Raw genomic sequence first — 15,624 nt, 5'->3', positions numbered from 1 at the left:
CAACTCTGTGAATATACCAAAAGTCACTGAATTATGTACTTTTGATGACAAATGGTACGGTATGTGAATTATGTCTCAATTAAGCTGTTAAAAGACAGAGGAGGCAAAGGAGAAAGAGGGGGAGGAGAAGAAGAAAAAGACTCATCCAGGCTTTGGCGTGCCCACTGGCATAGACTCCCCAAAACATGTCAAGTTCATCACCACGAGGAAGTGAGAGAGCCCAGCGCTCAGTGTGGGCTCTGGACCAAACGGGTGAGTTGGGGTCAGGTGGGCTTCAATGTTACTCCTTACCAAGTGACTCCTGGAATTCGGGTAGCGTTTCCTGGGATACTTCCTATGTGGGGGTTCTCACTTCAGCGTGCATTACATCACCTGAAGGGCTTGTGAAGACACAGGTGGCTGAGCCCCACCAGGTGCCTGACGCAGCAGGGTGGAGCCGAGAATCTGCATTTCTAACGAGCTCCCAGGGGAAGCCAATGCTTCAGGTCCTGAAACCACATCTTGCAAACTACTGATCTAGCACTTCGTCCCTGGAGGTACTCAGGGCTTATTGACCAGACATGGCCGATAACAGCAGAACTTCATCGTGCAGATTAGGTACGTGTGTGTGTGAATGTAAATAACCTTATAAATATGTCACTGGGCAATTATCTCTAAACGTTCATTTTTAATTGGTGACTGCAGTTTTGAGGAAATAATGAAAAGAAGCACAGATCAGCAATCGGAAGACATGGGGGTCATAACCTTCCAGCTCTAGGCATTTGAGCCAAAAAAAGTCCATGCACAGTTTCCTCATCTGTGAAATACACAACCCAATTAGGCCTCATTAATAATATAGGAAAGGTTGTGAGGAAGACGATATGATGACCTAGCTGAAGATGCATGGCCAACTGGGAGTGCATTACATTCACGTCCCTAATGTCTGTTCAGAGGAACCAGTCTCTGTGAGGCCTCCAGCAACTTGCGCAAAGGCCTCAGCAGTTTCTGGGATCCCCTGAGACACTGCATGAGTTAGCATGCTTTCAGCTCTAAGTAACAGGGGTCTACACCCAAAATGGCCTGAACTACAAAGATGTTTACTTCTGCACATTACATGGAGTCTAGTGATGGGAGCACTGAGCTGTAAGATCAGAGAGGTCTGCAGAGCACGGGGATCAGGCCAGGCCTGTGAGTTGTTCGGAAATGAATGTATTATATAATAAAGATAAGTGTTTACGATGGCTTGCACTGTCTGGGAGCTCCTTAAGGCTTAAGATGACTCATAAGTCATACCCACGATGCAGGATGTAACACGTGAGCATCAGGATGATAAATTCTAAAACCTCTAGAATAGTGGTTCTCGACCCTGGCTGCACATGACAATCTGATGGGAACGGTGTAGACGGCACTCTTGTCTGGACCCTGCTCAAAAGCTCCTCCTCTGATGGATCTGGGGTGCGGCTCAGCCACTGGTATCTTTCAGAAGCTCCCAGGCCATTCTTGAGTGGCGACAGGGTTGAGAATGATGGCTCCCACGTATTATAAATGGAAGTGGTCGCCCTAAGCTTGGAGCACTCCAGCCGCCAGCTGGGGAGTTACTTAGAGATAGAAGCTATAGGAGGAGACGGAACCAAAAACAAAACTCAGACTCACATACCCATTCAGCCCAGAGCGTCTTCCCCTCCCTTTGGTAACCACGACCATCAGCCTGCCCAGCGCACACACACACACACACGCACACTCACACACTCACACACACACACACACACACACACACGTTTGCTTTCTTCCTGTGTGTGGCTTCCTCCCTCCTTCAAGGTTACCTCGACGTTTAATCCAGCCTCCATGCCATCCGGTAAATGTGCTACAGGTCGCGCAGGGGGTGGGATGTGTAGTGTGATTTTTTCCCCTGGCTCCACATTGCTTTAGGAAACTTGTTCCTAAACTTTGGTGTGAATAAGAATCACCTGGAAACCTGTTTTTTTGGTTTTTTTTAATTGTAGATACCTGGGTACCTGCTGTGAGGTTATGATGTAACAGTAAGTCTGGAGTGGAGCCCAGGAGTCAGCTGTTTAACAAGCTTCACAGGAACTTTGGAAGATAGATTATTGGTAAGCGATCCCTGATCTACAACCACAACATAAAGATACTTCCTTAACAACAACCCGATGAAAACATGGGGACAACTCTGCACGTAGGTGACGCCCAAAGGGCTCAAAAGATTTGAACAGCCAAACCACCAAAGAAGACATAGAGATGGCCAGTAAACGTGAAAAGATGCTTCACGTCAGTAGTCATTAGGGAAATGCAAATACAAGCTTCACCGAAATAACCACTAGGAAACTACAAACCTGTTAAAACGGCTAAAATGAAAAAAGAAATGGCAGCTATCGGATAGGGAGGCACAGTGGCTCAGCCGCTGTAGATTTTGGACAGCTGTTTACAACGTTAAGCATACATGTGCCTTATGATCCAGCAATCCCCCTCCCAGGTATCAGCCCAAATGAACTAAACATTTGTTCTCACAAAAACCAGGACGATAAAAGATACATAAACACTCGGGACGCAATGTACAGCGTGGTGACTCTAGTTAACGCTGCTCTGTGACATATAAGGAAGTTAAGAGAGTAAATGCTAAGAGTTCTCATCACAAGGGGAATATTTTTCTTCTTCCTCTTTTCTTTTTATTGTATCTAGATGTGAAAATAGCTGCTAGCTGAATCTGGTGTAACCATTTCACAATATCTGTAAGTCAAACCATCATGCTGTACACCTTAAACATATACAGTGAGGTATGCCAAGTGTTTAATAACACTGAAAAAATATACATGAAGTTTAAATATTTTCTTTAAATGTGTACATGGATGTTTATCCATGCCTAATCCATAATTACCCAAAACTAGGGAAAACCTACACATCTTTCAATGCCGAAAGAGAAAAAGTGGCTTCATTCAGATTAAACTCACTACATATTTGAGAGCAGAGCACAGTTTTGACAGCTGGGGAGGAAGATAGATCATGTTCAGCCACGCTGTCCATGGGCCCACAGTGCTTCCACGTGTGACTTCAGAATTCTCAGAGCAGCCTTGCAAACCCGTCCACCACACCATGCTCAGGGTTACAGGATGGGCTGAGGACTCAAAGAAACCAGGCATCCAGCCTCCCAAAATCCAAGTGGCTCTGTGCCTTCACCTTATTATCTCGGTGTTTTGAAATTACTCTCTGGACATTGGTGCGGTCCTGGAAGACTAGTTTGGAGACCAAACACAGGGGTTTGCCAGTTGTGGGGAGAGGTGGGCAGACAGAGGGGAGGTGCCGAGAGATGACGGACAAACACGCTGCTGTCCTCAGGTGAGTGTTTGTAAGGGACCTGAAGCCGTTTGCTTTTTTCTGACCTATCTGCAAAGCTGTCCTTTCTCCAGGCGGTTTCTTCCATTTGCTTGTTGCTGACATTTTCCTGGCATTCCACCTTAAAACGAGCTGGACGGACCACGGCCAGTGTGTCCACGCGGAGAAGCTGGGCCGCAGCGATGACACGCTGCAGTTGGAGGCTGCTCGCACACATCTGGAGGCCACATGTCAGCGGCCGCCGTATAAAACGGTGCGCCCAGCAGACCTAGGGCGACTCTCTCTGCCAGAAGCCCAAGCAGCATGCATCTCACTCTTCTGTGGGTGCTGCTGCCGCTGGTCAGCGTGGCTTGGGGCCAGTACGGTGGCTATGGGTACCCGTACCAGCAGTACCAGGACTACGGCGACGATGGGTGGGTGAATCTGAACCGGCAGGGCTTCAGCTTCCAGTGTCCCCATGGGCAGGTGGTGGTGGCGGTGAGAAGCATCTTCAACAAGAAGGAAGGTTCTGACAGACAGTGGAACTACGACTGCGTGCCCACGCCCCAGAGCCTGGGGGAGCCCACGGAGTGCTGGTGGGAGGAGATCAACAGGGCTGGCATGGAATGGTAAGGGGGCGCCTGGAGGCACCGGGGCTGGGATTACCCATCACATCCCTCCACCGGGGCTGCTGGACCCTCGGGGAATGGCACCCGCTGATGCCTGGGCATTACTACCGGGCACCTAACTGGTGCTCCGGATGGGGCAGGGCAGCTGCTCAGCTGACTACAGTGAGGGGACAAGAACCCAGGACCGGGAGTGTCCGAGGCAGATGGGCTCCTCTGTGCTCCTGTGTCTTCCAGGAGCAGCCCCGACGCTCAGTTTGGTCCGGGGGCTGGTGTGGGTTTGCGAGACGGTTACCAGCCCGCCAAAGGAGAAGTACAGAGAGTGAAAGTATTTAAGTACCTTTATAGCAATTGAACATTGTTGCACAGTCCAAACGACATTTTAGTTTTGCACTAATTTATTTTCACTGTTTTATAGGAGGACTGGTCCACAACAGTAAGGGTGGTCATAGACGACGGGTCTCTCATTACAGATAGTTTGAGAAATACTGACTTAGGGCCAGTAAATGGGGGAGAGGGCACAGCAAATTCTGGCCAAGTGAAATCAAATAGCTCTCTGCTGCCCCGATTAAATGTGCTCTCTCAATTGTAAATATGGAGGTCCTTCTTTCTGTCGGGATTTTAAAATGGGTTCCATTGCTGGGAAACAGTTGACTAAACGCTTTCAGGGAGAAGTTGTGTCTCTGCCACAGTCAATGCCATGGACATGGTCCCAGCCTGTGGGGTGTGACTGTCGCGGCCCCATACTTGGTCAGGAGCCCGTAGCAGGAGCTATTGACAGCTAGGCTGGTTATCACTGCCGCCTGGATGGAGGCAGGACCACTGGCGGGGAGAGCGGAGGGGCAGACCCTGCCCAGGGAGGAGGAAGCCGGCTGGCAGGCTGCTGCCCTGTGCTATCTGTAGAGAGAGACGCTCTGAGGAGTTCCAGCAGCAATATGGTGTAGTGGGTTTAAGAGCGGTCAAGCATAAAACCCTGGGGGTCACTCCACAGCAGACTGAACACTGACAGGCAATCGAGGGGAAAAGACGCTGATGGGCGGGAGAGCCAGGCAGGAGAGGGGGAGCTTCGAGTTATATGACACAAACAGCTGCCGTTTACTAGAGCGTAGACTGAGCAGGCACCACGCTGAGTGTTTCTTGTGGATTATCTCGCTTAGCGCTCAGAACAAATCAATAAGTCATTTTATAGGTAGACGAGCCGTGGTCTGGCGATCAGGGGTTTCCTCAGTTGGTACAGCCAGGATTTGGAGCCAGTGAGTCTTAACTGCAAAGCATTGGTGCTTCTCCACAGTGGGCTGCTGGAGGGCCTGCTGCCCTGCCCAGTGGGCTCTGCCAGCAGAGAAAGGGCCACAGGACTGGACTCGGGGCCACAGGCTGAGGCCAGCACCACAAGACAGGGCCAGGGCCACAGACAAGGCCATTGTCACAGGACTGGACTCAGGGCAATTCTTCACCCTGGACGGGGGGACCTGTAAGATAGGTCCCAAAGCCCCCCGCTGGAGGGATGGGAACCAGCTTGGTTACCATGACTTAGAAGGGGCTCAGCCAGCCTGGGGAAGGGGTGGGGAGAAGGCCACACAGGTGGGGGCCCCTTTACTGGGCCTTCCTCATCCACCCCCCACTGCCTCTGATGAGCAGATTTAATTACCCAAAACCCCTTCCGACAGATGGCTGACTCAGAGCCCAGCCTCGCCCGATGACTGACAGTGTCCAGCGACTCCCCAAAGCGGAACCCACTGCCTGGCATGGAGCCTGGAATGACCTAGCTACAACTGTCCGTCTCATCCTCCCATCTTGGGGGCCTTCTATGGGTGGGGCCCCTTTTTAAAGCCACAGTAAAAGAGCACTCGTCACTGGTTCCTCACTCCCAAAGGAAGAGCCCTGGGCTCTGAGTCAGCTGGATTTGGATCCTGGTTCTAGAGACAACTTGCTGTGTGACCTTGGACAGCGGTTCGCCTCCCTGGGCTCCCGGCTCACGAGGAGAACGGACGGCCAGACTGCATGGTCCCAGAAGGCTCCGCACCGCCCTGCTCTGGGCTTGGCCCTGAAAATGCTTTCTGGAGTCTGTTGTTCTTTCTGTTTATCTTTCTGTTTAGAGAAGGCAAATGGTGTTTAGTTTTAAAGTTGACAACTTGTGACTGGTTTGTCCTTAACTCCCAAGCTATTTGAAGAAAAGCAACAGAGGAAGGGAGTGAAAATAACATGATTTTTGTTTGGCCAGTGGGAGCCAAGTGAGAAGCTGACAGGCAGCTTCTCTCTTCCACCTCCTTTTTCCCACATTTCTGAGTCCACAGAGTCAAAGCATTTTCCCCTTCCTCCCTCTGTGGCCTCCTCTTCCCTGTCCATGGAGCACAGAGTACAAAACACACAGACATGAAAAGCAGCTTCTTTACAATAGGACTCAGCTGCCCCAGGACGGATACCAAGGACCCCAGAGGCATTTTTTTTTAAAGATAATTATTGCTTTGAGTTTGGACTCCAGTCTCAGTGAACAATCTGGAAGGAAAGAACTTGCTCATTGGCTGGGGAGCAATTCCATCTTCCCGTTGGCTGCAGGCTCGTAATCTGTTCTGGGGGAAGAGTTGGTGGGTTTGTGCAATTTGGCTGCCTTTTATAACTAAATCAGCCTGCAGGTTTATTTTAAGAGGCAGGCAGAGTCTCTGCCTCCTGCAAGAAAAAAATCCAAGTGCATTTCAGGGCCAAGCAGAGCGGAGAGCACGGGAGGTGGGGAGCCTTATGAGATCGTGCAGTCTGACCGTTCCTTTCCCAAGACTTGACAACAGTATGGAGGGTTTGCTAAAGACAGTTGCTAATTGGAGCACAGCCTTTAGAAGGTGTTTCATTGTGTGAGTGGCTGGCTCACCATGAAGGACTGCTAGGAGGCACGTTGCCATCTCAGGGGGGCCTCAGTCATGCCCAGGGTATCTCCTCTAACTCGGGTGGCACAGCCTGTAGGACATGTGGGTCCTGCATGGAAAAAGATGAAGCTTCAACTTTCTAGTGAGGTTAATTAAGCTCTTGTGTGGTGGGAACAGCTCTGGTCTCAGAATCAGGAAACCCTGATTCACAGCCCATTTCTTTCATCTTTTAGCTCTGTGGTTCCTCATTCTAGCAAAAAAAAAAAAAAAAAAAAGGGTGTGACACTCACTTCACAAGCTGTTAGGGGCTGCTACTGTGATGCTTACAGGAGAAAAGTGTAGGAGAATGCTGAAACAAACCTAAATCTGAAACATGCCTGACGCCTCACGAGGTCAGTGAATCTGGGATTTGATGAGGCCGGTGTGGCGCCAGCCAGCGTAACACAGATCCTGAAGCCAGAGGAACCATGTTCTGTGTCGTGGCACCTGTTTTCTACCCTGGGCTTCAAAGAATCTCAAGAAGACACTTGTAGATGGCAGCTCATATTGGACCTATTTGAATTTATGAACTCACCAAAGACAGGCCATGTGACGGAGAAGATAAGAAAGGAAAACTGTCCCACAGACAATTAGCATCAAGGCAAATTGCAAAGAACATGGTTTTCTGTCACATGACTCTGGTGCCAAGCAGCCCGTCATTTTTTTAAATGAGCTTTAAAAAATACACCAGGAAACTCCTTATTTCAAAAGCCACAGGGCTACATGCTATGTGGGAGCCTGGTGTGGGTCCCTGCTCAGGAGCGGGCCCTGGTGGACACAGGTGAGAGCCACACAAAGGCTGGAGTGGAGGGCTACACATGGCTCACCTGGTGCTCGTGGGGGCACCAGAGTCGTGACAGGTGACGTTAGGGGAAGCCAGGTAAAAGGCACACATGGCTCCTGTGTATTACCTTTACGTGTCTTCTGTAAATCTACTATTATTCCAACATCAAAGGATTATAAAAGCTATGGATGCAGGCTGGCAGAGCACATACTGGGGGTGGAAAAGGCAAACAGAGCAGAACAGAATCAGTCTCAGCACTGGGAGGGCCTCGAACACCACCTAGAGCAGCGGTTCTCAACCTGTGGGTCGCGACCCCTTTGGGGGTCAAACGACCCTTTCATAGGGGTCGCCTAAGACCATCGGAAAACAAAAAGATATTTATATGATGATTCATAACAGTAGCAAAATTACAGTTATAGAGCAGCAATGAAAATAATGTTATGGTTGGGGGTCACCACAACATGAGGAACTGTATTAAGGGGTCGCGGCATTAGGAAGGTTGAGAACCGCTGACCTAGAGCAACGTCCTTACCTCAAAGATTAGGGATGAAGGCCAAGATTAGAGGGTGAGGCAACTGAGAATCAATGAAATAGTCCTGTCACACAAAGGTGCCGCCACCCTAATCCTAATTTCTGTGGAGCTGCACAGTTTATAAATAGCCCTCATCTACACGTTTCTTTGCTCACTTGTTCACAACCAAATGCACATTATCACACACTGTGCCAGACTCCAAGGACATAAAGGTGAATGACACACAGCCTCTGCCCTTGAGTGACCTTCACAACAAGCCTGGGAGGAAGGCATTACCATCTTCCCCATTTTGTACATGAGGAACTGTGACTCAGAAGCATTAGGAGATTACCCGCTGTAGCCACTGAGCAGCAGAGGCGGTGCCCAAGCCAGACCATTGGATGCTACAGTGCCACGGGCGGACATTACATTGGCGTTATGTTTGTTCTTGGATAAGGCCGCGGTGAGTGTCAGGCTAAAGAAGATATCATATCCATGCAAGGATGACTTCTGAGGGCAAGAAGGCTGAGTGTGGGAGAGCAGGGTTATAGCAGACCCAGGATTCCTGCCAGCTGCCCACCTAACTTCCTAAGTTCTAGGACTCAGCTGTCGGGGGAGCTTTGCAAAAATGGCTCTTGACTGTGCTCAGAAGGATGGCAAAGGTCCACTCTTCCTGGTAGCTCCTGTCTGGGCACTTGTCAGACATAATCTTCCCAGTCAGTAAGAGATTTCCACAGTTAGGATATGTGCACATACGTGCGTGCAGGGACGTGCGCGTGCATGTGTATGTGTGTGCGTGCACGTTTCTCTGAAGTATCTTGAAGTAATGGAAAGATTTTGAAGCTTGGAGTCAAACAGAGCAATTCCCAAAATGCAGCCCCACTACTACCTTTAGGCAAGTCCTGTCAACTTTCTAAGGCTCAGTTTCCACAAAGACAAATCCCCAGAATTGTGAGAATTAAATGAGATAATAGATACACATTACTGGCTATGTGTCTTTTGGAGAATTATTAACTTCTCTGAACCTCAGTTTCCTTATATGTCACATGGTGATGGTGGTGGGGAACTGATTATCTGAGCCCATTTTATAGGATCATTTTGGTGATTAAGATAATTAATGTCCGTATAGTGCTTAGCACCATGCCTAAAGCGTGGTGAGTCTTTGACACAGGTTACTTATCCTCACTATTATCTGCTCTGTGGAAACTGAAACCCAAAGAGATAAGTTTCTCACAGCTAGTAAATTATAAAGCTGGAGTTGAAATACAAATTGCTAGATTATAAAGGCCCCTGATGTGAACTATCTTGTTTGGGGAACACATGCTTCAGTTATAATCTGTAGATATTAAGTGGATATTATGAATGTCCTGAATATACCATATTTTCAGACAGACACAGCAGTGGCATTAACGAATATTGTAATAATTGGTGCTCATGAGCTTCTGTGCTTAAGCCTTCCATCCTGTGTGACCTGGAAGCGCTCTCAGAGCCCAGGTGATCTCAGGACACAAGTACATCTCAGAAGACAGTCTGATCTCCTCAGAGGCCTTTGGGTAGCCTCTGCCACTTAGTGGGGCAGGCTACTAAGCAGTAGGGAACCTGTATTTCTCCCTCTGTCCTACTCTACGTCTTTCTACCCAGAGAAGCAGTCTATCAGGTCATCTCTGCATCACCATCTTGAAGCCTGGTAGACAGACCAGCAGACTTAAAGCCTGGACATGGAGAAGACAGCAGCACCCTCACCCAGATGAAGGCAGGGAGAGAGCAGACCGCCCACAACTCGGCATTATCAAAGGGATTATTCAGATGCCACCACCGCGGCCGGAGGACTCAGTAAGTGGCACAGTGTTTGCCTTCAAAACCCGGCACTATCTCACCACGGCATGACTCAGTGAGAGTGTGTGTCAGATGAACTGTGTGATGGTGACAATATGTCACGGGGAAGAAAAATCAGCATGAGCTGGAATTGTCAAGACAGAAAGACTTCTCGCAAAAAGAACAAAAAAAATGGTTTTTATGCTTTGCTATCTATTTTCGGAGGCTCATCTCAGTGTCCCACCGGAAGACTCAGACCTTGAGAGTTCCTGACACAGGCCCCGCCAGGAAGTGGATTTGCACACTAGGATGTGGCTTCTCTATCTCACTGTAAATATTTATGACGCTATAACAAAAACTACTACCTCTCCCGCCTTTTTATAACATACTTTGAGCCTGCCCGTGCGGTAGACACTTGACATACAGCATCTCTTTAATCTTCAGACAATACTCTCAGGTGGGGATTCTCATCCCCATGGTGCATAAGTGTCAGCAAAAAGGACACGGCGGGGCATGGAGTCAGCCTGCTGGGGTTCAGGGAGGAACCAGGACTTGTACACCTCCTCACTGGGTCAGCTTGCTCCAAACTGGGTCTGTCTCTGCCCGAGGCCACGGCCCTGCCCACCCTCACCCAGCCTCCACTTACTCTCCTTAATCTTTAGCACCAGTCAGCTTCTCCCAAGAGCTGCGCTGCCGCCGTGTCTGCTCCCCGGGACAGTCCTCCGGAAAGGGGGCCAGGCCCGTACAGCGTCAGGTAGAGAAGAGGTTCTGTCGGACATTTGTTGAAAGACTCGATGAACTCTCTGAAACTCTGTGGAAACTCTGTGGACCCAGCTGAGAGCAACTCAAAGGATTGTTCTGGGGAGAACAATCTGTTAATTTGAGAATTAACAATCCTCAAAGCTTTCCTTCAAGGAAGGGAAGCTCTCTTGGTGGGATTTCAGCCCTCGTCAAGCTGGGTTGGGGAAGAACTCAAGGGAGAAGCTCGGGGGAGCAAAGGAGGCTATGCCACATGGTGTCCCCGATGCAGGGAGTTAGTCACGGGGCTGGACGGCGGGCAACGCTGCTGATTCCATCTCCGCAGTGGGCCTGGAGACCGGCCAGCAGCGCCGGCAAGACGTCGTACATCTGTGGAGCTGGGAGAGCGAAGAGCAGCCCATCCGTTGATGGGACTGTGAAAGCTCTTACCAAGATAGCCCAGCTTCCGGGACCCTCTCCTGCACCCGACCCAAGGCCACCCACAGCTGGCTGAGATTTTGGACTCTACACGTTTGGACTGAGACCAGCAGAGACTGGAAGGAGAGGCCCAAACTCCCCAGAGGAGCTCACCAACCAAATGAGACATGCACACACCTTCCGGTCCTGGCCTGCACCCTCCCGCCTGACCAGCAGCCCCGAAGATGAAGAAAACAGGGGAGAAGGTCCGGCTGCAGGACGGACCACAAGCAGAGGGATCGTTTCAGAGCAACATTTTGTGCTCCCTGCGAGCTCATGCACGGGACCTTTGCCCCCCAGAAATCTGAGTGTGGATCCTGGCTCTTCCTATCCTCCAAGAGCTTCCAGGCGTGACTTCATTTAATCCTCTCATGACCTACGTGAGGCCCCACACAACGCGCTGAGGTCAGGGCGGGAACAGAAGCCATGGCCCCTGACTCCTCACCAAGGGCTCTTTCCTCCGCATCCTGATTCTTCTGTTTCACTATGACAGGCACAGGAGAGGGCTTTCTGTCCTTGCTTTCAAGGGGGGACAGCGGCAGGGGGGAATGCTGTGACCCCACCAGCTTCCCACTGACTGGACACCGGGGGGGGGGGCCGAGGGCGGCTTTCACAGAGCCGACACCATTGCAGTGTGCGCTCAATGAAAGTAGGATGACAATAACAAGCAGCTTAGTAGGCATTAAAAGACACTGTCCCTGGACTCAGATATGCATTGCGCTATCTGGTCTTCACAGCAAATTTAATAAGTACGTGCTATTAGCCTGCCCATTTTACAGATGAGAAAGATGAGGCCATTTAGAGGGCGTGAAGCCCGCCTGAGGTGACCCAGCTCTTAACCACTCTGCTATGCTGCCCCTCGCGTGAGTGTGCAAACGTACCCCCCACAAAGATCCACTCCTGGGAGGAATAATTTCGGTGCGCTACCCACACGCCCTACCAAACTCCAGTGCAGGCTCACTCTTCCAACACGTGACGGCGATGGGACAGACGCTGGGGAGGGGGGTTCTGTGCGTCTATCTAAGTGTCACTGTATGCTCTTGGGCCCGGGACCTGTGGTGTCCGACTAATCTTCACAGGGCAGCGTTATCTGAGGTGGTGTGTGACAGAGTGACAGACACACTTCCCACAGAGGACCGTGGGGCCAGCCGCCTGGCTGACAGCCGGCGGGGAATTCATGGAACTTGGATTGCCTTCGGCATGGGTACCCCATGAGGCAGGGCAGCTTATCTCGCCACATTTATTTTTACCTAAGGGGACTTACCACTGGAGAACACTGTCCCCTGTGGCGGTCTGAGAGCACAGCTCAAGCCAAAACAATGGGATGAAGATAAACAGTTCGTGGAAACCACAGCCCACTCCGTTCTGAAAGGGCCCTTTGAGAGGAAGGCGGAGTTTTAGGGATGGCAGGGAGGCAGGTCACAGAAGGTGCACGTTTGCTGCACGCTCTCTCTTTGGACACACATGAGTTGTTTAAACACTTAGCGCTTCCTACTGAAGACGCCTCTCACTTGTTGCTAGAACAAGGCTAGAACAGACCATCCCCACACTGTCCCAGACCCCAGGGGCCATCCCAGTCACATGGCTTCCTGAAGTGTGCCAGGCTCTGTCCACAGTGGTGACAGTCCCAATGCAACGGGAGCGATGGGAGGACAAAGAAGACCAGCGCCTCAGAGGGCACGGGTCTCTGGTCACATCCTAGCTGGCACTATTGACCTCCTCCAGTTGAGCGCGCACTCTCAGGTCCGCCAGAGCCTCTCTCGAGGCCTGGGGACAGGCTAATTTGCATGGATGACCCCGGGCCTCGCCCCCCTCTCAACACGCAAGCAGTGATGGGTACAGACAGGTAGAGGAGGACAAGTTCGTTGAACGGATGAATGAATAAATAAATGCATATTTGAAATTATACATGCTCAAGTGAATAAGTGAATAATACACGGATGAAAAGGAGAGATGCTTTCTGGCCAGGGACATGAAATCTATTGAATATATACTTTCGTCAGCTCTATTAGATCGTTTCCAGTAATTTTTTTAGAACAAAATGAAATCCAGTCGCTGATGGTTTTATAGGTTGTATGTCTGTAATGTCCCTCTCACCTGTCGGCACAGGGCACTTACTCTACTTTATCCTATTTTCTAGAAACTTATCTTTACTTGGAAAACAGGGTTGAATTCCAGCTGCCGCCAGCCTGTGACACACAGAGGGCAGCCTGCTGGGCTCACTCATGAGAGGAAACGTGGGGGGGGTGAGGGGGGATGGTAGGAAACGCTAGGAAACAGAGATAGCTGAAGACCTATTTGGGAAGGGTGGTAAGAAGGTGGGAGCCCCCTGTGGCCACGCGAGGGGGGAAAGCACTCTCATCGTCAAGCCGCAAGGCACTGTGGGACCTGAGGCAGGAGAAGGAGGAAGAAGGAGACAGAACAGAGGAAGAAATGATCGCACTGCTCCAAGCCAACGCATCTCAGGAACATGCTGTGAAGACAAAAGGGGCGATTCCCAGACCAGCAGCCCAGGCAGAGAGAAAAGAATGAAAATTCATGCGACTAAAGGGCAGGCCTGTGGACCAGAGAGGAGGGGCCATGTTCTCTGAAGAATCAGACCTGAGCAGCTAGGACAGGAAAGGGACCCTCAGAGGGTGACTGAGGAGGGCAGCTGGCCTGTCACAACACCGCGAGGACCTCCATGTGCCAGGACCCATGGTGGGCCCTGGGCGTAGAGTTTGGAACGAAACACGTCATGACCGTGTAGAGCTTTGAGTCCAGCGGGCGGTAGGAAGTTTCCGGGGGAGGGAGTGAAACCCCGGGGTGTGTTCCCAGCTGCCCTACCGGGCCACCCTGGACAAAAGGCTCTGCTGCTGTCTGAGCGTCAAATGAAGGAGCACCCTTGGACTCAATTTCCAGCGCCCTGCTCTAAGCAGAAGAAACCCTCACTGGAAGTTTATCAGTTCCTTGTGTTTCTCTCTGTTTTCTTTCTATTTTAAATTCAAGTGAAAAATGAATTAAACTATCTGTTGTTTGAAATGGCATGAAAAAGACAATTGTGCACTGGTAAAATTCTAGATGCTTCTATATCTGCCCATTTATGCTTTCTTCCATCTAATAATATATTCTAGGGGTCTCCCAGGAGCAGCAGTCCCCAAATGTCCTTCAGTTGACAGATTCTGAATTGTCTGAATTTAATGGTGAGCATATGTCATTTCTACAAATATAACATCTTTGTTATGTGTATTTAAAAGGAATCAGTTGTTAGGACTCGAGGTCGGTGAGATAGGGGCCTGCCTCAGTAACTGTGAGAGCTGGGGTCCTGGGAAGGGGTCTGCTGGTGTGTGACTGTCACTAGTTCACTTGGGGTTGTCCTCTTGTCTTCAGGTACCAGACGTGCTCCAGCAATGGGCTGGTGGCAGGGTTCCAGAGCCGCTACTTCGAGTCCGTGCTGGATCGGGAGTGGCAATTTTACTGCTGTCGCTACAGCAAGAGATGCCCATATTCCTGCTGGTGAGTCTGCAGCCAAGCACAGCCCCTCCTGACTGCGGGGGGCCAAAGGGGAGCCCGTGGAGGGAGTGCTCTGGCCTGTGCTTCTGCCTTCAGATAAGCCTTGGCTATCACAAACAAGCTTCAGATGTAGCAGCTAGCATGCAGGAGAGGGAGAGAGGGAGGGAGATCACATCTGGGGCTGCTGGACCTGTTTGGGAACCTATTTTTTTCTGCAGACCTTCTGTGGAAGAAACTAACCCTGTCACAGGTCAGAGCTGCAAACATAGTATACAATTATAGACACACGAAAAAGGTTCCTGTTTTCTAGATCCATCTGTAACTCCAGTCTATGGAACTGTGCTCCTTTCTCGCTCTCTGGGCTGATACTAAACATCCCTTGACCTGGCCATCAAGCTGACTAGGGGAATGTGCATATATTTATTTACCCTGATAAGTGACTCAGTGTTGACAGCACAACTTGTCCCAAGTTCTTCATTCTGCAAACAAGCCAGGCATGTCTGCCTTAGACAAAGGCATTCGAAAGTGCCAACGTTTGAAGGCTGGCTCACTCGAGTGATTTATCTCAGGGTGTGACGCGTTGCAAGGGCGGCCTCGCAGTTATGCTTTTTCTCTGCAACCAGACAGCGTCACCCCACAGATGCCCAAGGGGGCACAGGCAGCTCCATAAACTTAGCATTTTTCAGTTTAAAGGAATGACAACTAGTAAATTCAGAGCGCAGAGTCAGCTGATAGCCGCAGCCTTATGATGGAGTGCCTCAGCGTCCAAATGGCTTGCTCAGAGCAGGTCTCACCCCCCAGGGCCATGAGCAGACATGTCTGGGGTGGAGGGCAGCACTGTGATCAAAGACCTAAGACCTGAATCAAAGACCAAAGACCTCCCGTGGGGAAGGGGCACGGGGTAGGGAGCAGAGTGCAAGGACCTCTGCGATGTGAGCAGCAAGCCTCTGCCTTGAACACTTTGTCTCCCTCCCTCCT

The 15,624-nt window shown here is 50.4% G+C and overlaps 1 protein-coding gene across 1 annotated transcript in view; it reads left to right on the top strand.

Moving 5' to 3' along the window:
- The first annotated feature begins 3,578 nt into the window (after positions 1 to 3,578).
- Positions 3,579 to 15,624, top strand: part of DPT (dermatopontin) — a 28,433-nt gene continuing 16,387 nt past the window's right edge. Inside the window, exons 1-2 of the mRNA XM_019647522.1 lie at positions 3,579 to 3,935; positions 14,524 to 14,649. Of these exons, the coding sequence (XP_019503067.1) occupies positions 3,631 to 3,935; positions 14,524 to 14,649 (431 nt within the window). The 5' untranslated portion in view covers positions 3,579 to 3,630. The remainder of the gene's footprint in view (positions 3,936 to 14,523; positions 14,650 to 15,624) is intronic.

The sequence above is a fragment of the Hipposideros armiger genome, unplaced genomic scaffold (assembly GCF_001890085.2).
Source record: "Hipposideros armiger isolate ML-2016 unplaced genomic scaffold, ASM189008v1 scaffold_6, whole genome shotgun sequence".
NCBI classification, from domain to species: Eukaryota; Metazoa; Chordata; class Mammalia; order Chiroptera; family Hipposideridae; genus Hipposideros; species Hipposideros armiger.
This window is presented reverse-complemented; position numbering and strand designations above follow the sequence as displayed.